Here is a 27,160-nt window from a genome sequence, read left to right on the forward strand (position 1 = left end):
AGAGACAGGTAGGAGATCTCACACCATACTGGTCCTGGAATTAAACTCGAACCCATTCCGGTTCTGGAACTAGTCATATCTCATACTTGTGATAGAATTGATGCTGATCGCAAGCCAGTTTTGGAACTAGTCCCTGGTCCCTATACTGGTCTTGGAATTGATCCTGCACTCATACTGATATGTAACTGATTTCGATTGCAGATCGTTCTTGGGTAAATTATTCCAAAACTGTACCGATCCTGGACTAGATGTCATTCCGATCTTAGAGCTGCCTCAAGTTCATGCTTCCTGAAACTGCTCCCTTTTTATTCCAGACCCAAAAATAGCAACTGTCTGAGTCATGGGATTATCGAAACTGGGTTTCGACAAAAGGGTAACCAGTAAAAATCGTGGTACAGTCGTCAACTCTTACGACTTAACAACATGCCCTTTCATGCTTGCAGCCCCGAATGGACGTAGGTTTGACTATCTAGATATGATAATTAATAAGTCACTAAAAGCCAAGCCCATTAGCGGTACAGGCAGGCCTTGACCAACAACGGTTGATTTGTGAAAGAAGAAGAAAACAATCAAACAGGCTCAAATGGACGTTGTATATACGGACCTGAAAGCTGCATTTCATCGCATTAACTATTGCATTAACCTACCTAAACTATAACATTTTGGACTCTCTATTGCCCTGGTGGAGTGGTTTAGATCCTACCTTACAAAGCGTCGCTACCGCGTATCGGTAAATACCTTCATTTCTATCGAATTTGAGAGCTCTTCCACTTCTGGCGTTCCACAGGATAGCAAGCACTGCCTCTTAATGTTGTATAAGTCTCTTGTTCGTCCACTGCTTGAGTTCAGTTCGGTAGTCTGTGCTCCTTCCTCCAGGCTGTGCTCTAACAAGTATCTACTAAAGTAGACTGTTCATTCTTCCAACAGCAAGCTGTCGTAGTGCCAGTAGCACTGCGATGGCTCTGGAATTTAACGCTCTTTGCAATAAAATACAACAAAAATGCTGCCGTCACGTGTTTAAAGACCCGGGCCTTTGTAACGGGCCACAAGTTTCGAAGCTTAAATGCACACTGAAAGAGATTCAAGTACTGGAAAATAATATGCTAGAGGTGTATGAACAACTCAAACGGCTACCATTGTTTCGGTGGTTGATAGAGATTTTTAAAAATTAAATACTTAACAATATGCTAACAAGTAATGTAAAGCAGTAGGTTTTTTCGTTTTAGATATCTTTATTTTATACTCTATATGCGTATGATATATGTATATATATATATCATTACAATGAAATATATGGCGGGGCACAAAGGGAGGTTTTTGAGGGGAGGGGAGAATCCGGAGAAGGGAGGGTGGGAGAGTGTGGAATTGGCGAGGGACAAGATGGCTTTGTCGGATTTTTCGTAAGCTGTCCCGAGTGAAAGGGACGAGGCGGTTGGCGATTTAGAATCTTTGGCAGTTTTACAAAGAGACCACCGTCCGCATCCAACAAAAATGCATCCCGCAAAAAGTTGAAGAGTAATCTCTCTTTATCTCTGCACAGATTGGGTACGAGGGAGAGGGGGGGGGGATGGGGAAGGTTTAAGAGAGGTATTTGGGGTTTGTAATGGCATACGTGTCTTTGGATTATCACACACCAAAATTTTGTGTCTTTTTGCCATCCCGCACATTATCATGTTTGTTTATCTTATCTCTTTATCTATCTTTTCTGTTGTTATTATCTGTTTTTATTTCTCTTCCTCTCTCTCTCTCTCTACCTCTCTTCCTCTCTCTCTCTCTCTCTACCTCTCTTTCTCTCTCTCTCTCTCTCTCTCGCTTTCTCTCTCTCTCTTTCTCTCTCTCTTTCTCTCTATCTTTCTATCTCTCAGTCATAATTTCCTGCACCGTAAAAGGGAATATAGCAGCGTCATTTTATTGTAGGGAATGCGTCATGGATTGTGTGTCTGAGGGGTGGGGGGAGGTGGGGGAGAAAGCTAGGATTAGAAACATTTAAGAATTTAAAAAAAAAACGATACACTTAAACAACTTAATGAAAATCGAAGTTCGGCTACAGACTAATTGCAAATAAACCCATCCCGCTCGGAAAATGCACCAACCCCGTAATGGTACGGTGTATCCCGGAAATCGATGCCCCGCGCAAAAAGTTGCAGGACCCCCAATAGCCCCCTCCCCTTCCCCTTCTAGATCATCGTAAGCATTGAAAATGGCACGCTCTTTGTTCTGGCATTCGCATTCCCCTTACTCCTATGTCCTGTCCATTTTTGCTAACGATATTTCGTAATCCAACCGCCGTTAAGCTTTTCACTTCCGCTCATCAGTTTATGCCCCCTCCCACCCCCCCCCCCCCCCCACTCTCCTTTGTTAATGCTGTACGAAGAGACACGCAGCAAAGTTCGCAAGATCTCGCCTATGAATTGATCACAATGGTTTAGCACGGTACTTTTGTGTTTTGTGGTTTTAGCACGAATACAATTACATATGGATGATAAATAGAAACGAAGCTAACTATGCCCTATTAAATACCACAAATGACGCGGCAGGGTAAACAAAAACTAAAGATTGGTTTCATATGTACAGGTCTTCTTGTTTCGCGTAGGCGAGAAACACACACACACACACACACACATATAGACACATAATTCGAGAATTTTGAATTTTTGAAGTGTAAAAAGAATGAAACAAAAAGCTTATAAAAGAAAGCTTCGAGGGCGAGTCTTTGCGTAAAGCGTTTCTCCTTGACGTTTGTATGTGGTTTTGGTTCATTCGTCCTAATTGCTACCCTTTGTGCGTTTCTTGTGTTTTTTTTCACTGTTTGTTCATATTCGAGACGTCCTTGCTTCTTTCACGTCCCTCCCTTCACACCTTCCAATTGGTTTTTTCCTTGTTACCTTTGCTGTATCTTTTCATCTTCTAGCATCCCTGCGGCCGTGGTACCTTCCATTCTTGGACATTCCTTCTAAATGCCCTGTTTTTGGCCTGCTGTTTCACTACCAACGATCTACTGTAGCATTTTGACGCATATTATGTTTGCACATATGTTTTATCCACACATTACTCAAACTCCCTCAGTTTTTCTCTCGCTTCTTCACTTTCTTTCTTCTTCTTTTTCTCTCATTATCTCTTTCTCGCACTATTTCCTTCTTGACTAGCCTTTAGTTATTTGTAAAAAAGCATCTATCCGTCCATTGTAGGTTAAATACAAAATCGTTTTTAGGTTTTTGCTCCTCTAATTCGAATGCGATATCAGATGCAAGCAGGAGATACCGTTTGCTGGTATTCCCCTCTTTCCCCTCCTCCCCATAAATGAAGTACCCCTTGGGGCGGGTAAAGCGAGCCGGCCTTCGTCAAGCAATAACTAAGCACAAAAGCTTCCCCGCACCGGTGCACCCTCCCCCCTAATCGTAATCCCGCGCTGTAGTTCTATTTTTTCGAGAAAGGTAAATGCAAAAAGAAAAAAGAAAACAACACATACGTTAGCGCTATACACAGCGGTGGGGGCTAGAGGAAAGGGGCCACCTCCCTGGGCGCTTGGTTGTCAATATTGCTCATTTGTCTTGGTTGGTACCAAAAAAAAAAAAAAAACACTTGGTAATTAGTGTTAGAGCGTTCATCGGATCATGCCTGGCTGCGTCGGGGACAGCTACGGCATGGTAGAAGCAGTGGGAAAGGCCAGCGATGAGCCGCAAAAACATCGACCCATCAATGTCAGCAAGCCGCCTCACCGTGCCCTTACGATCATGCTTTTGGTTTTTTAGGTATGGTAGGCGCAGTTACAAAATATATTGTCATTCGTGGTTTCTTTTCCTTGTCTTTCGCAAATGGCGGCACCATCGAGATCGAGTAGCGTGTTCTTAAAGGAAAAATGAAATGAGTGAATGCATTGCTCTCTCTCTCTCTCTCTCTCTCTCTCTCTCTCTTTCTCTTTCTCTCTCATTCTCTCTCTCTCTCTTTCCCTATCTTATTGCACCGGTGTAAATCGTATAAATCCTATAGGTATCGAAATGTTTTTTTGTTTGTTTTCCCTGTACCACTCTCCATTGGGGATAGGGGCAGTGTTGTTGTATCGGTGTGATTGTGTTGTTTCTTTTTTCCTTCGGCCAAATAAAAAAAAACGGGTTCGGCAGGGTTCGTGCTTAAAACGGTTCTACAACAGCAGCCACTGCGCTTCCTGGCCTTTTGGTAAGCCCACAATATTCACATACAAACATACACACAGACATACAAATAGGATTTTGGTCTTTACGTTACGTTGTCTATCGGCGTGCTGGCGCATTTGGCAGATATTCGGGCCTGGAGCGCTCGAACGAATGTTTTGCGTTTTCGTTTGTTTGGCCACCGCCACCACGTGCGCGGCAAAGGAATGAGCTCTGAATGGTTTTTGCGCGTGTGCGCGTACGTTTGGTTTGTGTGGTGTTCAGTCTCCGGTTGCGTTTTGTGTTTTTTTTGTTTTCCTTTTGTTTTTCTATCTTGTAGTGTAGTGTCGCTACACTTTATTACCGGGATGCCCTCATTAATACTCACTAAGCTACGCGCCAACTGCTCGGTTGCGCAAATATGTAGTAGCACGCGTGTGCCTTTTGCTCGTCTCCCGCTCTCTTTCTCTTCGGCCGAGATTCGACCTTGCATTGCAAGGTGGAGGATGAAGGAAAGTTTCATCCCCCAGCCCACCTCCCCGTTCATCTCGGCTTCGTCGGACACGATCAAGTTGATAAATGTAAATTGCAAATGAATATGAGGATTCCGTTTTGCGGAGAAATCACCGGCACCGGCCCCGTGTGCTGGTTTAATAATCGGTTGCGACTGTCGAAGGAATAAAGAACAGGCGACCACTTCGCACAAGCGGTCAGTTCTGTTCCAGCGTTCGTTTGGCTCTTTATTCTTCCCACTCCTTCTCGTCTACGCCTTCCATGCTGTCCTGTTCGAGCTTCTTGTTCACGGACATGCGTGCGCTGACTGCATTTTTAATCTAAAAATAAATAGATAGAACATACGAAACCGGTATTAATTTTACATATACTTTACCAAAAGTTTTAAGTGTTTAAGACGTGATTTTCAAAGCAATCTTTTTTTCGTTTGCTTTTTTGTATAGATCATTGATATCCATTATTAGTTCTTAATAAACATGAAAAAGTTGCTTAGCAATTTCTTCGATGAAACATTTTGCAAACTTATTTCTTATCTAATTCTGTAATCCGATTTTCAGCTTGAATACTAAAATGTGAAATAAAAATACTTCTGGTTATCGTTTGCCGTTCGTCTTCCAGATTGTCTTATGCACTTTTCATAAGGCTTGTAAACATCGTGGATGTTTCCTATCCACAATTTAAAACGATATACGTCGTATTAAAACTCATTGAAGATACTGATTAGGCACAAATATCTTGTGAATTGTTGCCTGACATTACTCAGTACTAAACAGCACGGAATTGTCCAGAAAAATATCATTAACACAAGAACACTATACATCAGAATAGATTCAAGAATGATGATGAGGGGTCCAGCGTATTGGCTAGAACCTCTAGAGTTCTCCAAGGTAATATCTGGTGACCAATATTGTTCTCACTTTACATAAACGACCTGCTTTATTTGATCCCCAAAGATTCCTGCTATATGTATGCCGTGAATTTCCGATTCTATGACAACTGTTTCCTCGTATGCTGATTGCCTGACTGTGTAAACCATCTAAGATATTTGTTGTAATCGGTGTAACAAAAACAATTCACGGATACCTGGAAAAAGTGTTCTGGCATTCGATTGTCAGATATTCTAAAGATCTGAGAGGATTGCAGTGGAATCTCTCATAACTCGTTTTCCGAAAAACTGTGTTATGCGAAAGAATTGGTTCTAGGTTAAGAAAGGGGTAGTGTTTTAAATGAATCTAAAAAACGAAAATTACAACCTAACGGAACATCTCCAAGTGGCAACAGTAATGCATTAATTAATTCTTGGAGTCGAAATTCTCGCCTTCACGAGCAAGCAGATCAAGAATGCATCTAAGGACAAACTAATCAATACAAAACACACTAGTACAACACACACTTCTTAGGGGGTGACACACTAAAGTCCATGTCATGCCCAGTTACACAGCCGAAGCCGAAGAGAGTCTCCAATATTGATAAATAAGAAGGAAGGAAATGGAGCAATTAAACCACAGATACTACTTCGCTCACTAAACATGTAGATAAACTCTCAGTCCCGTTATCATATCTGAAAACAGTTTTTTTCGATTTTTGTATGATTTCGTGAGTTTTGGACTGGCAGTAGGTGTTAACGTGTTACCACCCTTACACTTTTCCTATGCACTTATACACTGCCCCTGTTAGCAATAGGTTGATATTTAACGATTCTTGGCAATGAAAATCTAATCCGAATATCTTTGCCTGTACCAGGTCAAGAAAAAAAAAATTCTCAAGGTTGATCGATCACGTGGTAAACATGACCATCAAAAATTTCGGGATCAAAAAAAAAAATCCGTTCAAGAAAAAAAAAATCTCAAGGTTGATCGATCACGTGATAAACATGACCATCAAAAATTTCGGGATCAAAAATGAAATTGTTCGTTATGCGAGATTTTACTTGTTGAGAGGGGATTTAGATTTGCTCGTTATGCGAAAAACTTATAATAAGGAGTATTCGTTATGAGGGGTTCCACCGTATTGACCTTTCTTGCAAGCTGTTTAGTTCAATTGTTCATAGAACTACGAGACTCATGTGATAATTATCCAAAGATATAATGTTCCGAACCTTTCTAAAGGCTCTATATGTGTACTGTCTACACGTGAGCTAAACTGTGTGTTAAAGTATCCCAGCTTCGTATTGAGTATTAACACATTTAAAACCATACAACGCAATGCTTCGTCTTATCTCGATTTGGAACTCGCTTTTTGCTAATACGACTTGTATCCCTTGGCTATGAGCACAAACTTGCACATTTTGTATTTGCTGCAACATTAGTGATCGAAAAAGGGACTTTTAAACTAAACTAAACTAAAAAAACTAAATACTCCCACGTTAAATGTACACCATCTGTTTCATAATTGTTATCAAAAACACACACAAGGTGTGTTTGCTTCGTTAAGAAATGCGGTGCAACCCGGTATAACGAGTTGAACCCTTTAAGCAAAAAGCTCGTTATTTCATTGCTATTATTATTGATCCATATAGTGGATTATTTAAGTCTCTTTTTGATATTTACCGTTTGTTCCAATGTTCTCGTGAACCAATGATGATTTACGTGATTTCCAATGGTCACGTGAGCAATAACAATGTGAAATGATATTTGATCGGTTTGTGTCTAGGGCAAGTTTGTTGCTGAGCTGGTATACATTTCTTGCCAGACTGTTTAATTTTTTTTCATCAAAATTAAAATCTAAAAATTCTTCAGCACAAACTAACTTTTCTAAGATACAACAACGATACAACACCGATTGTTAGCCGATCGTTATCTTGATTTTTAATCTCCTTATGCGAGATTTTAATCATTAAGAGAGGTATTTGATGAGCTTTTAGATTTGCTCGTTATGCGAAAAATTCATTATAAGGAGTACTCGTTATGAGGGATTAAGCATATCCGATGAAAGAAGTAATCAAATCGTTTCCCGATTTGACCGTTCACGTAAACGAGTCGATTGAGGAGATGGCACAATTTTACCACAATCTTTAAAATCAGTCAGTTTCGATTGCTTCTCGTTTACCTGCTCTTGCACGTGTTCGGGCGCTTTGGCGAACGGTTTGTGTATGCCCTGGGTCATCAGCACGGTGTCGCTCTTCTTCGACGGTGTGGTCGTAACGGTCGGCTGAATCGAGGACACTGTAAAAGGAGGAGTCGCATTAATATCCTCGTAGAAAGGTGGAGCCCTCGTCGCTACTACATACGCGTATCCATGCCGTCCGGCTTCATGCTGATGCGGGCGGCCGCAACGTCCCGGCCGGCAAACCACTCCGCGGCGGTCAGCGTCGGCTGCCACAGCACCCGGGTCGGCGGGAACAGATCATCCTGGAACAGTTCGACCTTAAGGCGCGGCACGGTGAAGCTGAGCGGCTCGACCGTCCCGTTCGTGAGGCGGAGGGCCCGCGCAAACTCAACCGCCGCCACGTCGCACTGGTTCTTGGCGAGAAAGCTGAGGCCCTGGGTCAGATTGGTGCAGCGGTGGTGCGAAAGTGGGCAAATGAACGGCGCCTCGTCGGTAATTTCGAAGCAGTAGATCGTGCTGTCGCCCTTGCCGGTGGCGAACAGCGTCGAGCTGTCCTCGTCGTAGTACGGCATCAGGATGGCGGGCGACACGTCCAGCCCGACCATGCCCATCGGCGCGCTCAGATCGGTCACCTTGTACACGTAGATCTGCCGTTCGGAGACTCTGCGAACGGGAAAAGGGTTCAGTTTAGTCGCGACGTCCCACCAGGGTCCTTCCCCGCATCAAACCTACTTGTCGAAGCCGGTCACCACGAGATAGTCGCCCTCGAGCGCCCACAAGACGCGGGCCCCGCGCGTCCCGACCGGTCCGGTGCCCTCGCCGATCGGCTGGCTCGACTGGCGCGGCTCGTACACGCGGATGCGCCCGTCCTTTGACACGGTCGCACCGTACCGGCCGCACGGGCTCCACGAGAAGCAAAAGATCTGGTCGGTGTGACCGTACAGGGTGCACTTTTCCTCCATCGTGCCGAGATCCCACACCTTCATCACCATGTCGACGCTCGCGGTGAGCAGCACGTTCTGCGCGAGCGGGTGGAACCGTAGCGTGTAGAGCTTGTCGGCGTGAGCCACCAGCACCGCTTCCGGCTCGTTCGTGGGCTCGGTCAGCCCGCCGGCCGGGATGCGCCACAGCTTGACCGAGCCGTCGTCGCAGGCCACCGCCAGCCGGGACGCATCGAACGGGTCCCACTGGAAGTCCATAATGTTCTGGATGTTGACCAGCGTCGGGATGACGCCGTCCGGCAGGCGCCCCGGATCGTTCAGCTCCAGCACCGCAATCTTGCCGCCGGCGCCCGCGATCGGCACCGCGACCCGCGCCGCATTTGCCGCAAAGCCGTCGCACTCGCCCGGTATCTGGCGGCTCAGGTTGCGTATGTTCTCGATGTGCGTGCTCTTGTGTCCGGGCGTACCCTTCAGATGGCGGAACTTGGACACGCGCCCGAACACGGTCGAAGTGCGCTTGGACGCCACATTGTTGTTGTTGTTGTTAGCGGAGGCGTTGTTGCTGGACGCGACCGTCGACACGCCAGCCGTGCTGTTGCTGCGCTTCACTATGTCCGGCATGTTTTCCTTGGACAGGTCGCTGCGGTTGCGCAGAAAGTCGGTGGCCGGCGGCGGCGGCATCAGGTCGGTGTCGTCCGCGCACGATTTCTGCTCGCCGCGCACCTTCAGCGATTCCCGGCGGCTAAACAAAACCAGAAGAGAAAGGGGCGTCAGTGCGTCTGCGGGAGGCGACCATTCGCGACCATGTGCTTACCGGAGCGGTGTCGGCGAGCTTGCCTTCTCCCCGTCCTGCACGCTCTGCGAGCGGCTCTCGAACATGCGCCGCCGTTCGGCGAGACTGGTGCGCTGGGCGCTCAGCCGCTCGAACTGGCCCTTTGCGTCGTCCGCGGTCGCATCGAACTGGTCGACAGACTCCGACGACGCTTGACGTTCAAATATCTGCACCACACAGAAAAGAAGAATGGAAATTAGAGACATTTTTGGCTGGGCACTTTCGGTATCAGTTGGGTCAAAAGAAGACTTTAAAAGGGATCACAATGGGATATAATTTGTGGGTATTGCTGAAGAATTGGAACGCATTGTTTAACCTTTTCCTGTTCACCCGGCTGTTCAGCGCATGCAGGCAGTTCCATGTCCCAAGGAGGTGTGGTTAGCGGTGTTAGTTGTTTAGGGGAGAGCGTTAGAAAAGAACATAGAAACAATTGGTTGGTACGAATTAGTAAGCGCACTACAATCACAATTAATGTTAACGTTGTGGGGCAGCACCGGTCCAGAGATGGGAATTCTTGGCTCCTGCTACAGGTAAAGCGTACTGGTAACTTTTTTGGAAAGTATTATTTTGGTAGAATATGTGTCAAGTAACTCGGTATCAAAAAGTCAGTATCACTATAGAGGTGCCGAGAGGTGATTCTTTTCAGTTGAGTGGAATCAGCGTATATCAGCGGTCGGCCAACTTTTGAAGTAAAGGGCCAAATTTAATAAATGATCGAGAGCCGCGGGCCGAGCCCCAAATCTTAGAAACAAAATAATCAAATAATGCTATCAAATAATGCGAATGGTAATTTATTTAATTTGGGATCATTTTTTGGTAATCTTTAATCTTTAATCTTTTGTAATATCAGTCAAGCAAAGGTCAACATTGGTGGTTCCTATTATTGAAACTAGTTGTAAAAATTCATCAGTTAAGCATCGGAAACAGAGTGCGCAAAACAATAAAGCAAGAGTAATATTGCATCTTAATCACAAATATCACCATGTGCTTCTTGATGGCCTCCTCGTTTCACGCCGTAAACACTATTAGAGATCTTCTGGGGATGATAGAAAAGCCTTGATGACTGAAAAATCATCGAGACAAACGTGCATTAAGTAACTATCAAAATGCGTTACGAACAAGTAATGCTATGTCATGTAAATTGATAACTAATTTCGTGTGAAAACATAGTTTGACAATTGTTATTCTCGTAAACAGCAACAATGTGGAATCGTCAAACTCGTAAAAATAACAGGGTTTTTTTAAATACTCCTGAAGAAATAAAAATGAAACCAACTGATTTGTGTGTAGTTAAGAAGAACTAACACAAGTAAAAACAATAATATCACGAGAAAATGCATGGAGCTATTTTCTCTATACCTAAAACTATGTATTACATGTATTGCGTTGGCGAAGGCCGAAAACTGTCTCTCTCTCTCTCGTCGCAAAGTCGCATGCATAACTTTAAACAAAATTTACTGCAACCAGACTTTAGTTTCTTCTCTATACAACATTTTGAATACAATTTCATTTACAGTCTTCCATTCCGAAAGTCTTATTGTCGTGTCTAAACAATGTAAATATAAAATATATATATTATTGAGAACCTCACTTATTGGCCCATTTTTTTCATTTTACTACAATTGAAGTTGAAAGAGCACGACGGTATAAAATCTTTAGTAATTTATATAAGAAAAGTTGCCTCCCATCATTCAAAATCAGGCAAATCCATTCGCCGGCCGGATTAAATGCCGCGGCGGACCGCATTTGGCCCGCGGGCCGGACTTTGCCGACCGCTGGCGTAGATGAATGGCTTGAACGGGATTCAAAAGTTTTACGTAATTGACATTAATGAACTTTTAAAACTCTTCGCACAAAGCTGAGTTCGTTCCATGGATCGTCGAATCGCTTGCAAGATTCAAAGCACTCACTCACTCTTACACACAGTGCACATCTCTAGTCTGTATCATTGTTTGTCTGCAAGTCTGCAACTCGGCAATTGGGAAGGGATTCTCGGGTATTTAATATTTTCAATGCCGCTTAGAATCTTAGAATAGCTGATGTAACGTGCATACTGAGTCAGTATGAGTTTCTATGTTAAATTACTAAAATATTTCCCACATAGGTTTTATGTAAAGTAAAATAATTGATTCTAGGGCCCAATGCTTTTAGGGGGGTCGCGTGGTACAGTCAACATCGCTCATCATCGCTTTGGGGTTATGTTTTACTCTGTGAACATCGCTGTAAATGTGACTCACTTAGTTAAATCGTTCGTAAGTTACGACCATTCTTCGAGTATTCATTCTAGATTATTTAGCTCTCCACGGCAACTAGCAACGTTATCTATATTAGCTTTACATGATTATTTGATAATGTCATTTAAGGATTTAGGTCATCGTACGTGTGTCACTTACTTTCGTGGTGACGATGGAGCCACATTTAAAATAGTGAGTGGTTTAGCCGTAACGACTGTATGTACTTTCCAATTAATTTACTCTTATTGCTCAATGTTAATAATACGATTACTACGTAAAGCCCCGTAAAGTGATCATGTTTACCTTCATTTCTATAACCAGAGTTGTCCAAAATTTATAATTTAAAGAATTAATTTAATGTATCCACTTAAAAAAACTGTTTATACCCCATTACTTCTATAATCACCTACCCGGGTAGGTAATACATGCATTAAGGGGTTTTAGTTTCGGTTTAGTTGTTAATTTTATGAAGATATCTATAGCAATGCGTATTCTTGTATTCATGTATTCATTCTATTCCAAAAGATTTCTAGCTTGAAATATTCTTCTAAAGCCATATAGATTAAAATGCTTGACCCGATAGTCAGCATGAACTGGCGGTCTATTAGTGTTAGTTGAATTATTTATTTTTCATTAAATTTATGTAGCTAAAAACCATTCTTCTTTAAGTTATGAAATAAAAAGAACCATTGATATTATACATATATAAAAAAATTAAAACAAGGAAAATATTCAGCAATAAAAATGCTAATTTTTGTATAAAATGTACTCATACCTACTCGGGTAGATGGTTATAGAAATAAAGGTGTGGTTTTTGTTATAAATACGAAGGTTAAAGTAAACGTGATTGTTTTTAGTGTATCATGAAATACAAAATACTTATCAAAAGATAAGGGTACCAATTGAAAAGGAATTTTATCTTTCAAATAATTTGCTTCATTTTTTACAATAACTAAAAGCATATTTTTCACATATCCTCGTTATCCATAAAATTGATGTAGAGCAAAAAACAATATAAAATATTACGTAATTCGATAAACATATTTAGTTAGAGGAATGAGCCATTCTTTTTTTCGTGCGAAACGCCACATTATGATAAAATTATTTTTTTAAACCCTAAAAATATCACGGTCACTTTCACTCGATCACAATATAGACCTTCAGGAGTTACTTTTTTCTAGTTAATTGTAGCGACAGTTTCGTTTGTTTTCCGTGCCTACATAAATTCCCATCTCTAGTGTATCGTGTCCGGGTTGACGACTGACGTGCTTACCTTGCGCAGCTCGGCATGCGGTATGGTGCGCGTCTCGACGTCGCACTGGTCCATCGGTTCGGCCGGCTCGGGTTTTCCCGGCTCGGTTGGACTGTCGTCCTTCGGCTCGTCCGGTTCGGGCGACACGGTCAAGGTGTTGCCGTTCTTTTCAGCCGGCGCGCTGCTGTCGCCGACCGTCGGGCCGGGCAGAGCGGCAGATTCCTTGTCGCTTCCCGGTTCTGCACCCGGTACGGCTGGCACGTTAAACACCTTCTCGAACGAGAAGTCCCCGGACGAACCGGTGCTACAGAACGGTTTCGGTCCAAGGCGTGGCTGCACGATAGAAAAAAAAAGAAGAAGAAAAAGAAGCAAATAATTAACTACCGAAGCGATAGGAATTACTCTTCATTTCGTTTTTTAGCAAAACATCTAAACACCCGATCGTTAATAGAAAAGAAACAAATACGACAGAGCATGCAAAAGGAAATAAAAATAAAGTATTAAAAAATTAAAGAAAAGGAAACAATAAAAAATGGTATAATAAATAGTAAAATAAGTTAGTAAATGCTACACACATGACCGCCTAATATTAATATTACCATCAGCAAAACAAGTAAACAAACAAAAAAAAAAACAAAAAAGGCACTACTATGGTACATCATCAAGCGACAAAAACACGCGTGAAAGACTCGACAAAGGCACGCAGGTTGTTAACCTTGTATCCGCTGGTGGTGCGCGGTCGGGCAACTGGGCGCGGCACGTTGGTCGCTCCCGCCGGTGCGGCCACCGGCCCGGGCGGGCTCACGTCCTCCCCGCTGCCAACCGAACCGGCCGTCCCGGCCAGCTGCTCCGAGACGGAGTTGTTGCGCGAGGTCCTCGGCAGTGGCTTGGGCGGCGTCGTTTCGCCCGCAACCCGTCCCCCATCCGTTTCCGAGTCGAACGAAGAGCAGGACGTTTCGCGCTGCTGCTGCTGCGGATGATGGTGCGGATGATGATTGCCGTTGCCATTGTTCTCGACCGTCAGCGGTGTACCATTGCCCTCCTCGTCCCGCTCCTTGTGCACCGCCGATATCTCCTTGAAGCGCTGCTCGAGCTCACACTTTTCCGTGTGCGACTGCTGCTCCATGTGCTTGATCTTTTCCTTGATCGGCACGAACGTCGGCTTCACGTACGGTTCGCGCTCGATCTTCGCCGCGGTCGAGATGTTGTTCGGCGACTGGGCGCTGCGCATCTTGTTCGCGATATTGTTCACCACCTCCGTCAGTGGCCCGCGGAGGACCTTTTTTTTATTATTTATTTAGTTTTCCGGTTTTTAGGTTTTTTAATGCATTTTTTACGAAGCGAATGGTTAGCGCGGGTGGAGATAGAGATGGATATGTGTGTGGTTTTGTTTTGGTATTTGGTACAGAAGACAGAAGCCCCCAAGCAAAGTTAGATTGAGGAATGAGAGCAATGGAGAGAGAGAAAGAGGAGAGAGAAAGAGAAAGAGAATTGGGTACATATATTTAGTGGGTATGGTAACAATGGAGTTATGAGACGGAAGGATTATGTCCAGCTAAATGCGGCTCTTATCATGGCGCAAATTTTGCCGCGCCACTGCACTAGATACATCGAACAAAGGTTACGATTCATCCATCGACTGCGTGGTACGGGCCCACGCTCCATGCAGAATGTACAGGCACATTAGTAAGCTAACCCGACTATGCTAGACAAAAGTTTGGAAAGGGGGGGAAAACATAGGTAGAAAAGGATGAAGATGACGAAGAAAAAACCTACAATGATTGGTGCATCGCCATGTTCCCGTTTCGCTGGATCGAGGCTAATCTTCGGCACGGGTGTGTTGGCACCGTTGAGCCACTGTGTGGCAGTCATTTCACTCTTGTAGCCGTTCGTGTCCGGGTAGAGATCGTTGTGAAAGTCTCGATACGTCTAGAAAGGAAAAAACAGTAGCCGTTTATACCAAACGTTTGCCAAATTGCCCGAATGCTTCCAATGCCCCACGCAATGCCCGCTTACCTTTCGCGGCACCTGGTACATGATCGGGATGACCGAGTTGGACGTGAGCTGCATGATGCGGTTCACCTCGCCCTCCATCACCTTGAGCGCTCGCTTCGGCACCAGACAGGCGCCCTTGGTCTGTTCGCCCGAGTGCCGGATGCCCTCGATCAGGTACGGGTCCTTGTCCGTCACCTCGAGATAGTTGATCGTCGTGTCACCCTTGCCGGACAGGAACAGCATGTTCGTGTCGGGATCGTACAGCGGCATCAGGATGCCGGTCGAGCAGTCGAGCTCGAGCGTTTTCTCCGGCACCGAGAAGTTGCGCAGGTCGCGTATGATGACCTGGCGGAGTCGGGCCGCATCGAAGCCGGTGCTGAGGATGCGGTTCTGCTCGCCGAGCCAGACCACGCGCGAGTCCTTGATGCTCTGGTGGCTTTCGGCGGCGAGCGTGATCGGGGCGCTGGCGCGCGGGTCCAGCACGCGAACCATCTTGTCCTTGCAGCTGGTTACGCACAGCCGGCCGTCCTGCTTCCAGCTAAGCGACTGGATCACCTCCGGATGTTCGTTGTTCGCTGCAATCAATGCGAAACGTTGATGATAAATGTAAAGTAATTTCTGGTCACACTCTTCATTCAGGGTGGCTGAGCATTCTGTATCGCGGAATAATCAAACAAATAGTACTTACAGAACGCTTCCTGCTGAGTGGTCAGATCCCACAGGCTGACCCAGCCGACTGCGGTCGCATACAGCAGACAGTCGGCGGTCGGATGGAAGCCGACCGTTTCGACGCGCCGCTGCTTGGTCGTGAACGTGCACTCGGGCGTCGAGAGCGACTGCTCCAGACCCTTCTCCGGGATGTGCCACACCTTCACCAGGCAGTCCTGTGAGCCAGTCGCGAGCAGCCCGTCGTGAAACGGCGAAAAGTCGAGATATGTCACCGTGTCCGAGTGGGCGTGCAGCAGCGGCATCGTCTTGCTCTTGCGCCCGCAGTCGTCGATCGGCAGCACAGCCAGGCTCGACCCGGCATGCTCCCAGTTGAACGCGATGAAGGCGGCCGACGCGGCAATGTTATTGCCGTACGTTTGATATGACCCGACGAAGATGTCCCGTATGCACGCCTCCGGCTTCGGCACGATCGGGGCCGCATTCTTGTACTTGGACGCCTTGAACCGCCACGCCATCGTGATCGCGCACTGGTTTAGCCTGAAAAGCAGGAATAGCGGTTAGGATTCTGGCCAGGGGATACGGTGTGTCTTGAGTTGTGATGGGCAAAGTAGGCAAACATCCGGAGTCGATTCCGACCCGACTCCAAAAATTTCGTAACTGACTTCGGAAGATATGTCCTCCCAGCATTATCCAGAGTCGTCCAGAGTTGTTCGGAGTTGCCCCAAGTCGCCCGGAGTCGGATTCGGAGATGACTGGAGTCGGCCGGAGTCGAAGTTGGCTTCGAAACAAAGGCCTGTATACGAAGTGCATGCAACTCCGGACGGCTTCGATTCCGGACGACTCCGAAAGACTCCAGATAACTCTGGACGACCCCATACGACTGCAGACAACTAAAGACGACTGCCGATGATTACACACATCTCCGGACGACTCCAAATGACTCCGATCCATGCAACTACGACTCGGGATGATTCCAACTTCGAGCGGAATTAGTGGTTCCCATTTTGCCCGAGTAAGAATCAAACTAACAATATTCGGATTTGGATCGGATTCGTGAGTGCGCTCCAAAGAGCATATCACAAGTCTTGAGCTAGTGGATAAGTAGCTAAGTGCTGTAAATTTCCTATTTTGATACTTTGGGACTAACGGCTCACAGTGAGTTGCAAAAGAAGGCAGAATCGATATCAGTATTTAGTCGCCAAACAGGATACGCTTGATTTTGTTTAGACTTGAGCCTCAAAAAGAATGAGTCAAAACATTCGAACTCCTTCCAAACGCAATTCTTCCACTCGGAACTCACTAAAAGGAGTGATTATACTTCGCTCCAATGCCCGTAATTTCCGGGAATCTTCATCACGGGTTTGTAACACTTTCCTAGAAACAGGAAGATTGCACTTGTGCGATACGAGAGGTATGTTCCTATCGTTCCTCACCTTCCTCTTCTTTCTGGTCACACCCTTCATTCAGGGTGGCTGAGCATGCTGTATCGCGGAATAACGCTACCGTTTGCATCCGGTGAAGATAAGCTAGCGAAGAGTTTGCACAACAAAAAACCTGCGTGAAGGAGTGTGACACATCGATCAGCAATTGCAAAACCTACCTAGAGTGTAATGAATTGGTGTCGGTTTTGAGCCGCCGGGCAGGATTAACGACTGAAGAGTTAGCCAAAACATTCAAACTTCTCCCGTGGCACGCTTTCTCTGCGCTTTAATACGCCAAATACTTTGCTCTAATGCCCTAGTGCAAATGGCCGGGAGTCTCAAGCATCGGTTTGAAATGTTCGAACCTAAACAGAGGAAGATTGCACTTGTGCGATACGAGTGGTATTTTCCTCCCGATTCTCATCCCCCTTCATCGTCCCTTCCTCTCACATCCCCTTCACATTCAGGGGTTGCAGTCCGCAATCCGTATCGCGGAACAAATGCTACCGTTGCATCCGGCGAGGACAAGATAGGGGCGAGTCTTCAACGTAGGAACAGCACCCCACTAGGCGTTGAGCCGACCAAGACGGTGTGTTTTATGCGACAGGAAGAGACGAACCAAAAAACAGAACAAAAAAAAACAAAGCAAAAATGCACACAGACGCGCACATAGACGCGGGATTGCGGGAAGACGCGTGTGCGTGCAGTCAAACCTGCGTGTACATGTGTGACAACCATCGGGTAAGAAGTTCCAACGCCCGCCCGCAAAAAGGGATGGAACGGGTCGTGCGGGACCCTTTTCCTTCGTGGGAGGGGAGAGTGGGGTGGTGCGTGCGGTTCGCTTTTCGCCCCGTGAGCAGAGGCGCGTGCGCTTTCCGTTAGACATATGCAAAACTCCCATCCAGGGGAGGGTGTTAGAAGCGGCGAAGGGGAGACGGAGGGGGAAAGGGAGCTTGTGGAGGGATATTGCTGGCGGAATACTGGAAGAGATATCAAACACGTATGCACACAAACACACATTTCCGCCTCGCTACTTATCGGACGCTCTTTTTCTCTCTCTCGCTCTCCCGCTCTCAGATATTTTGAGTTCTTCCCGTATTGTTTTTGTGGTTCGCCCGTCCGGCCCACCTACAACGGGTGGTTATATGTAAGCATGGGTGGTGTACGGGCAGGAAGGCAAAAGCTATGCGCGCGATATCAAATCAACCGAGACCGGATCGAAGGGATAGGGAATCGTGCAACAAAGAAAGAGAGATAGAGAAAAGGAAACCCGAGCATGAGCGGATGTATGTGTGTGTGCGCGCGCACGCGAGAGAGAGAGAGAGAGAGAGAGGGAGATAGAGAGAGAGAGAGAGAGAGAGAGAAAGAAAGACAAGAGAGGAACCTTTACAACTTTTGTGCACAAAGGAATACACATTTGAAGATAGTGTGACAGTTTGGGCTGTTGTTTGTTGCGAATAAAAAGAGAAATAAAGATACACTACACCATTTCTTACGGTTCGTAGGGAAAATCAAATGCTTTTTTTACCAGTTTGCACGTCGGATCGTACTGATGAAATTTTTTTAACAAATTATGGAATGACTTCGGTGGGCTTTTCTCACACTTTATCGTTCGGCTTCGGCCGACAAGTGCTACCATGACTCCCGTTTTATTCTTATTCTTCTCTTTTCTCTCTCTCTCTTTCTCTCTCTTTCTCTTTCTCTCTCTCCCTCTAGCTCACCCTCTATCGCTCCTTTCGTTTTCACTCACACTACGTCTTGGAAACAGGCCCAGGACACAAATGTGCCTTTAATGGCTAATTCATTCATTTGCGATGGTTTTTAAAATACATCAAGCGTCGTATTGTATCAAGCGTATCACGCACGGCCAAAAAACACTCCCCTCCCTCTCCTTTCTCTCTGTTTTACCCCTCTTCTCCGCCCCGCTACATCACCGCGGGCCCAATAGAAATAGTGGCCAGAGAGAGGAGCAGAGAATTTGTTTTCATTTTTCACCTTCATCCCACGAACCAGGCAATGGGAGGGAGAGAGGAGGGGCAGCACACAACAAAAAAAAAAACAGAAAGCAAAAAGCATGCAACCACGCCGCCGAAAAACTGCCGGCTGCCGGCCGCAAGGGCGGAACCCCTTTTTTTGCGCGTGCCGTGTTTTCTTCGCCTGCTGTCTTTACCTACCCTTCCTCTTGGCGCACACACATACATACACGGCCGATAGGGGTGGATGCTTTTTAAAGGGAAGAAAAACGGACCACCCCATGAAAGGTGGAGGGTGGGAGGGTATGATTGGACGGGCGAGAATTTCTGCAAGCAAAAGTGCATCGAAGTAGATTTTTTGTTTTTTTTTTGTTGGGTCCATATGTGAGCATGTTCTAGGAGGCGCAGAAGTAGGCTAGTTTCTAGGCAAGTTGAAATAAAGGCACGGCGAAAACTTTGGTTCTATGTGTGTGAGTTTTTTTTTGTGTTTTATTGCTGTTGCCGCATGATTTGGTTTGCACTGCACCGTGAAGGGAAATGGGGCGAGGGGTGGTGATCCAAAAAACCAAAAACCGAGGCAAACTAGATGGAAGAAGCTTTGCGCTGTGCCTTCGCCTTCCACCTCCTCCAAAGGCACACATGTGCACTTTATCTTTTAAAACCATTGCCCCAAAACTGCATTACCCGTTTTGTCCTTCCGGTCGGGCGCCCTTGTGCCCGCAAAAGGGACGGGATTTTTTTTTTTTTGGGGCGTGTATGCTACAGTTGTATTGGGGAAGCAAAACGAAAGAAGAAAAAGGACAGCACGCACACAGATGCAGAGGCGACCGGGACGAGGTGAAACAATAGTTCCTTTGCCGGCGTGCGCTCGCGGACGCTCTTTGTCCCTTACCTTTGCTTTGCTAGAAGGTATCCGGTATGTGTGTGTGCGTTAAAATGGTGACTTTTCGCCTTGAGCTTGAGCGTTTGCCGGCCGCTTCGGGATGTCTTGTATTTTGTTGTTGTTGTTGCTGTTGCTTTGGGTTGCTACTGCTTGATTGCTGCTGATTGCTGGCTCGGGCCGCTTACGGTTGTGCGTACCTTACATACACATATACACACAAACACAAGGAAACACACGCACTAGTAGGGCCGCAAATTATTTCCGTTCCGTTCCGCTTCCGTCACTGTCACTTTGTCCTTGCAGTCCCGGCTAAAAACGGCACGGGAAGTCGGCGGTCACCGGCGTCGGTGGGCCACAGGGCGCGAGATAATATACCCGAAAGTGTACACACACTTACACACATACACACGGGCGCGTACGCACGCACCGATAATGCACCGATTGCAGCGCGATGCACCGGGGGGTGTTTTAATTTTTTAAACAAACCGAACCGAAATGAAACAAATAAAATAGATAGAGCGCCCGTTTCCGTGCACGGTAAAAAAGGACCGGAGCAAAAGAAAAAACAAAACTCAAACGAAGATGTAACAAATATTCGCAATCGCCGCACACTACACACTACGCACACACAAACTACCGAGCGGACAGCAAAATGCAATTCACGGGCGTGTTCGCTTGCGATTGATTCGGGTTGCGCTCGTACTGCTGCTGCTGATGCTGATTCGATTCCTGTGCTATGTTGCTACCTGGCTGCTGCAGACGATCGAACGAGACCTCCATCCGCGACCACTTCTGTTTCGTTAATGCTGCACGTCTGCCCTTTTGCGCGATGCTCGGGCGGCTCTCGCTGGAAAACCATGATGATGCCGCCCGGCCCGGCCCTGCCCGGTCCTGCCATGCCCTTGCCCCGCCGAAGATGCTGCTGTGTATGTGTGCGTGTGTATATGCGTGTGTGTGTAAGCGCGCGTGTGTGTGTAGAGTATATTCGCCCTACCGTACGAAGACGCCGCGTCTGCGCCTGCGTCTGTGTTGGTGAGACGGTTGGCAAGGCGGATGCTTGCTACTGGAGCGCGCACTAACACACACACACACACACACACACACACACACACACACACACACACACACACACACACACACACACACAGATAAATGCAAAAAAACACACACACATAAAAATGTATTGTTACATTTGTCTATTGCTTGTAATTTAATTGTAAAAAAATGTGTACAATAATAATAATTAAATTTACTAACTTCACATTTGCCGTCAGATTGTACGGCAAATTGCTAGAGTAAAACCGTCGTAGGCGGACCGTATGGTATCTCGGCCGCTGCACTGCCCACGGGGGTTTGTGTCCCGGGAAAGCCGATAGATGGCGCTGCCCGGCAAAACGTTTCGTAGCCGTCGCGGGCGGCAAGCAATTTGGTTATCTGGTTTTTTTCTGTTAGGTAGTTTTCCTAGAAACCTGATCACTGATTCTAAGGAATCGCAAAAATCGCTAGAATTTTGATCCACGTAAAGCTGTAGCTTATCAATGCGAGGGGCATGGAACAAGTGAAAACGAAACGCTCAAATAGGTAATTAAATTTCTACCGGACGGGGAGAAATGAGTTACATTAAACTCTGTAAGCAGTGCTGCAAAATGTCATGAGTATCACGAGATTTTCACCAACGAAAACAATGAACATATCCGTGGTAGCTTGATGCTCATTGCTGATAGTCAATAAAAGTGCGCCATGACATGCTGAACACGACATGTGAATTCTTGAGTCCAACGCGATACTCTGACTGACAAGCTTAGCTTAATGCCGGCGCAAGCATAATCATGATTTTTTTCTGGCTGTGAACAGTGCTGCCAAATGCCACTGTTTCAATCATCAACACTCAAATTCATTTGATCAACATGACTGAAATGAAGCTCAAATCAGATCACGTACACAACTGAGATGATCAGTGACTATACTCAAACAGTTGTAAAATCAATCACATGCTTGGTGACATTTAGTTTAGCACCCAACTTTTGATCACTCACTTGGTCACGACATTGTTGTCAGCGATAATCGCGACATTCTTGGAATATACTTGGCCCGTAGGCTCTAGCAACAAAATGAGCATGCTTTCTCCCTCTATCTGTTTTGATTATCTGTCGGGTCAAACAGAACGAGAAAACATGCTCATTTTGTTTCTTGGAACCACTCGCACGTAATGCATATCTCAAGTGACCATCGCGATGATCACCGACTGAAAATGTCGCGACCAAGTGATTGAACACGAGTTGGTTGCACATAATGTCACCAAGCATGCGATGGTCGCACCAACTGTTTGAGGCTCGCCTTTGATCTTCGCAGTAGAGCTTGTGACGCTGAGATGATTTTGTTTCAGCCAGAATTTGTCATGACTATGTAAGTGACATTTTGCAAAATTGATCGCAGCAAAAAAAAAAGTCGTGATATAGTGACTGACCAAGCGATGGTCGCAAACATGTCATGAGCATGTATTAGTCACACCAATCGTTCTGAGTATCACCTCTGATTGTCACAATTGAGTACGTGACGCTGATATGGATTTTATTTCAGTCAGATTTTTTTAAGACATTGATATTGACATTTTGCAGCACTGTCTGTAAGTGCATTTATTGCCATTGGTACGTTATTTCTCATGAAGCATTTTCGTGCCAATATCGAGAAATTATAAACGAGGTTATTAATAGCTTTAAAGTTAAAATTTAAAACCAGCACTTTCCGGTGGCGAGTTTAATTGCCTTTCTTGTAGAGCATAAATCGTAATATTTCGACATGTTTATGACGAAAACTAACCTTAAATCTCATTGTCACGACATCCGTACATTAACCCTATTCCAGGAAACCGGCTACCCGTGTAGCCAAATCAATTTTCATTGCTTATTCCACTGATTCTAAGAATCCGATTGACTTGAAATTTGAAATGTAAGTGCAAACCACAGCCATTTTTCTCTGAAGTTTTTCGTATATGTTTTTGATTATAATAAACCTGTTTTTTATAATTATTTTTAGCAAATACTTCTATTTCAGGCAATCGGGCTACACGTGTAGCCAGCTACTTTGGTAGCTTATATCTTTTGAATGCGTAATACAATATTGATGCGATATTCTGCTGAGAATTGAATAAACTAATGCAGTTTCTATAATTGTGCATAGATTGGTAAAAAAAAGAACACGTCTAATGTATTTTTTTCAGAATTAAAATTTAAAATGATGAGGGAGCTGGAATATGATTTTTTTTTGGTTGGCGGTGACAGAGTTCAAGAGTTTCCAGGTGTTCTCATAGTTGTTGGTCACTTCCTTGACTCTTTCCTATTGGAAGTGAACTTCATATGTTGGAATTTGGACTCTATGGTATCCTTTTTGGTCTGGCTTCTTGAAAATTCCTATTTGCCAAACAAGGGTGCTATGGAGTCCCAATCCCCTTTGCATTAAGTTCATTTCACGTAAGAAAGAGTCAATAAAATGAAATTGGAAAACTCTGTATTGTACCTTATTATTAAGCTGGCTCATGTTCATGACTGAGACACGTAAATAAGCAAAATGGCAAAACAATCATGAGTCTTTTCATAAACTACATAGAATTGATAGAAAATAATGAAATAAAACAAATAACGAATAAAAACACGTTGAAGGTCATGATAAGTTTGGGAATAGTTTGTAAGCAAATATACGGATTTGTATTGTTTTAATAAAAAAAAATGTGACATATTGTACTTTAACATATTTCTGCTTCTAAAGAGATTAAAATTTGAAGTTGGCGTTCCTTTGAACTACAAATGTCTTAAATAAATATAATTGATTTTTTTTTAATTAAAAAATAGTTAAATACCATTGGCTGCAGCGCTGCCATAAAAAACTGAAACAATATGGGCAAAAAAACATACCATTGAAACATTGTTCACATCCAAAACCATGTTTCTAAGATTAACGACAAGATGTGCAGGTACGTTGAATAGTTTAATTATACAATACGTTACCATGTCTCGCTCCAGATTCCGCGACGCGAAGCCCTCCCAAAGAGCTCGATTGAAAAACACTTTCCACGGATGTCTGCTTGCCGACCCGTATGTCGCCATAAACAGACGGATCAAAGTAAGCCCTCCCGAAAGTGTTTTGACGCGCGTATTGCTGTTATTATTTGTTCCGGTGCTGGGTGCTGGATGTTTGCGTCGCGTCGTCTGGCGAGCGAATACACATAAATATAACCCACGCGTAGCAGCTCTATCTGTTCGCTGCCCATCGACAAGAGAAAACGCAACTACAAATTGAACTGGTTTGCGGTGGCTGTACGAATGTATTTAAAATTTAAACGCTCCTTTTAATCGAAATAAAACTTGAACAAAAGTTTGATTCACCGCTATTTGCTAATGGCAACTGCAACCAACGGCTCCATCGGTTATCACACGGTTCGGGAAAGTGGCAGTTTTTGCTGTGCTGCCCGCTAGGCATGAATCGATATTTAATCGGTCATGACTCATAACTTCATCCAACTGAGTTACTAATAGTCGGTTTGATTGCTTTCAAATGTTGCTGTATGTGGTTTCCGGTCGCCCCCCTACATCGTCTTCTCACTTCAAACACCCGCTAATGCTCAGCATAGGTAGGCACGCGGTAGATGACTCATGCGGTGAGCACATGAAAATACATATGCGCACAGATGCGGTGCAGCCACCGATGCGTTTGCTAGTCCAGGAACGGGGGGTTTGGGGATGTTTAAGTCGAGCAAGTAAATCGACCATCGAGTCTATCTATAGCGTCTTCTTGCTGCTGGCAGCATCGTCGACAGCGTCGGAGGTTGCGGTATCGGCGGCAACCGTCGGGCCCACCGGGTCGTGACCGGGCGGCACAGCTGTCTTCTTGCCTGCCCACCGGCACACCCCCCCGGCACAGTCGAACGGATTTTTCGGCTCCGTCTTGATTATGTTGCCGTCCGCATCCTTCTTTTCCCAGGGGTTCCAGTACTTGAGCAGGATCGGCTGCACGAACTTGTGCCACAGGTAGAGCAGCACGGGCACAATGAAGCACGGCACGCACACCATTCTTTCTTCCGGGTGTGAGATTGGAAGGTTGTCGTTTCCTTCACCGCGCGGCGGTCGTTGCTCTCTTTCCGGTTGTGTTGCCCTTGAGAATGAGTTTTACGAGCATGAAGCAGGTGTGGGCTGCTGGAGAATTACACCGAATACTCACTTACTCAAGTGGTACGTTTGCAGATCGATGCAAGCAATCCGCAGTCCTTTGGATTGATATATTAGACAACACAGGACCGTAGTCGAAGGACACTAGTCGAATGGGTGGAAGCTGCAGAATGGCCACGAATAAAAAACGACCACCACAGATGGTTTTGTGTTTTGTTTTGCCAGCCTTTTCTGTGTGATGAGAAAAGAAAACACACACACACGCACTACCAAAACAAGCGAGCTGACAACTGTGTGAGCGTTTCTACATACACCGAGAATGCAGCTGAGAAAATAACTGACAGCGTGCTTTGACAGCGACTGACAGCATTTTCGGTGAGAGAATTCTCCTCGGCATGCAAAGAACGATGGAGCTGAGAAAAAATTTAATTGGCAGTTTATAGCGATCGATCAATTATAGTTTGCATTTTTGTCGTCTAATAATCGTATAAAAATTATTAAAAAGTAAAATGAACTATTTTTACTTCATTTTAGCGATTTAAATGGATTTTATCAACATCATTTTAAAAGTCTCATCTCGGCGCTTTTCAGAGCTTCTACACACACCAGCGTGAGAAACCGGTTGTCAATTCTCTCACAGCCATCTCTCAGCTGCATTCTCGGTGTATGTAGAAACGCTCTGTGGTGTGACCAGTGTGACCAGATGATTTCGGCGGTTTGCGGTAGGAGTAGGGTAACTGTACCAGTTTTCGGCACGCTAGTGCAGCAGTTTCACAAAAACTGCTCACAAATAAACATTTTTTATTATTTTTCATGAAAGTGATATTATTCTGGTTGATAAACTATCATAATATGTTACACTATTTTTTATTTGCCGGTTCAAAGCCCTTTTTCATAAATATTCGTAAAAATGCAAACATTGCTTTTGCTCCTATTTTCGGCAGTTTGTTCCTATTTTCGGCAGGTTGTGTTCCTATTTTCGGCAGTGCGAATACGGGTCAGAAAATGTTATTATCTATGTAAATATGTACAAAAAATGTTTAAAGCAATTTTACACTCTTACTTTCCTAATACTGATGTTAAAAAGCACTTTAATTAATAATTTTATGTTGCTTATTTTGGCCCGTTTTGACCAAGGTGTATGGATATTAGGAGGTGAAGTGCTTCAGAGCAAATTGACATTTCACGACTTGACATAACAATACTGGGGGCTCCGGTATTAAAATCGGGGAGGGCTGGAGGGGAGTATAGAAAATTGTATGCGATTTCACATAACAACCCAAATGCCACAAATCCACTAAACGACCACTAAACGGCTTCTAAACGACTCAAGTTCTCTACCTAAACGGAATATAGAAAGACTTCGTTTAGCAGACGGCAAACGACTCATGCATTCTAAAAATAGCAAAAAAGCTGGTGGCGCTATCTGTTGGTGGGATACCTCAACCAGTTGAGCTTCATCGCTTGGAGGAGAGCTTTCTCATTTCCTCTGTACTGTTGTATGGTTTCGTATTGAAGTTATGCATCGCTAGAACTAGAACGGCGATACAATTGTTTAAATACTAAACTCCAATGGAAACCACCAGTACTGAAGCAAGTGAGATTTGAGTAATGGTCGTTGGTGTTGATACCCACGTATCTGACCACACGACCATTCATATAGATTTTTGCTCGGAAAGTTAGAAGGCTATATAGGTCATGATAAGATGAAACTTGCAGAAACACATTGCAAGAAAAGGATAGCAATATAATGATGAGTTGTAATACGCCATCTATTGATCAAACTAATGAAGCTGTGGAGCTTTCATTTTTTTTCTATGGATATTCAATTTTCCAGTCGGTTAAGCTTAATCTGTGGCGCTTGGGAATACTCAATGATGGCGCCCGGAAAACGCGCTAACAATTCACCTCCTTAATAAACACACCTTGGTTTTGACAGCCATTTTGATGCGACGTTTAAACAGAGCAGCCATTGACAGTTTGATGGTTATAGCGTACGGTGCGAATTGGCTTAAAAATATTTATTTTTCTCTTAAGTTAGTGCATTTTTTGTCGTAAAATTGGTGATATTTGGTACAAGAAAGGTGATATTATGTGTCGACATACG

At 44.8% G+C, this 27,160-nt stretch overlaps 2 protein-coding genes across 6 annotated transcripts; both read right to left on the reverse strand.

Moving 5' to 3' along the window:
* Positions 1–1,817: 1,817 nt before the first annotated feature.
* LOC1270415 (coronin-7) lies at positions 1,818–20,797 on the reverse strand. Of its 4 annotated transcripts, XM_061640499.1 has the most exons (12): positions 19,901–20,797; positions 15,634–16,151; positions 14,967–15,520; positions 14,727–14,879; positions 13,666–14,229; positions 12,972–13,283; positions 9,781–9,798; positions 9,447–9,631; positions 8,424–9,374; positions 7,873–8,354; positions 7,692–7,807; positions 1,818–4,963 (listed from the first exon to the last, which is right to left on the reverse strand). In XM_061640499.1, the coding sequence occupies exons 2-12, from the start codon at positions 16,127–16,129 to the stop codon at positions 4,871–4,873; spliced, it is 3,924 nt and encodes a 1,307-aa protein (XP_061496483.1). In that variant the 5' UTR covers positions 16,130–16,151; positions 19,901–20,797; the 3' UTR covers positions 1,818–4,870. The 4 variants fall into 4 exon arrangements, with proteins under 4 accessions (XP_061496483.1, XP_061496490.1, XP_061496497.1 ...); XM_061640506.1 differs by lacking the exon at positions 9,781–9,798 and having other exon boundaries at positions 19,901–20,796; XM_061640513.1 differs by lacking the exon at positions 13,666–14,229 and having other exon boundaries at positions 19,901–20,792.
* A 3,392-nt stretch (positions 20,798–24,189) lies between these two features.
* LOC1270417 (UPF0729 protein AGAP000931) lies at positions 24,190–25,342 on the reverse strand. 2 transcript variants are annotated; one of them, XM_061640524.1, is made up of 2 exons: positions 25,110–25,342; positions 24,190–25,039 (listed from the first exon to the last, which is right to left on the reverse strand). In XM_061640524.1, exon 2 carries the CDS (start codon positions 24,955–24,957, stop codon positions 24,667–24,669), a length of 291 nt encoding a protein of 96 aa, XP_061496508.1. In that variant the 5' UTR covers positions 24,958–25,039; positions 25,110–25,342; the 3' UTR covers positions 24,190–24,666. The 2 variants fall into 2 exon arrangements, with proteins under 2 accessions (XP_061496508.1, XP_309116.3); XM_309116.4 differs by having other exon boundaries at positions 25,106–25,342.
* Between the last annotated feature and the right edge of the window lie 1,818 nt (positions 25,343–27,160).

The sequence above is a fragment of the Anopheles gambiae genome, chromosome X (genome assembly GCF_943734735.2).
Source record: "Anopheles gambiae chromosome X, idAnoGambNW_F1_1, whole genome shotgun sequence".
Lineage (NCBI taxonomy): Eukaryota > Metazoa > Arthropoda > Insecta > Diptera > Culicidae > Anopheles > Anopheles gambiae.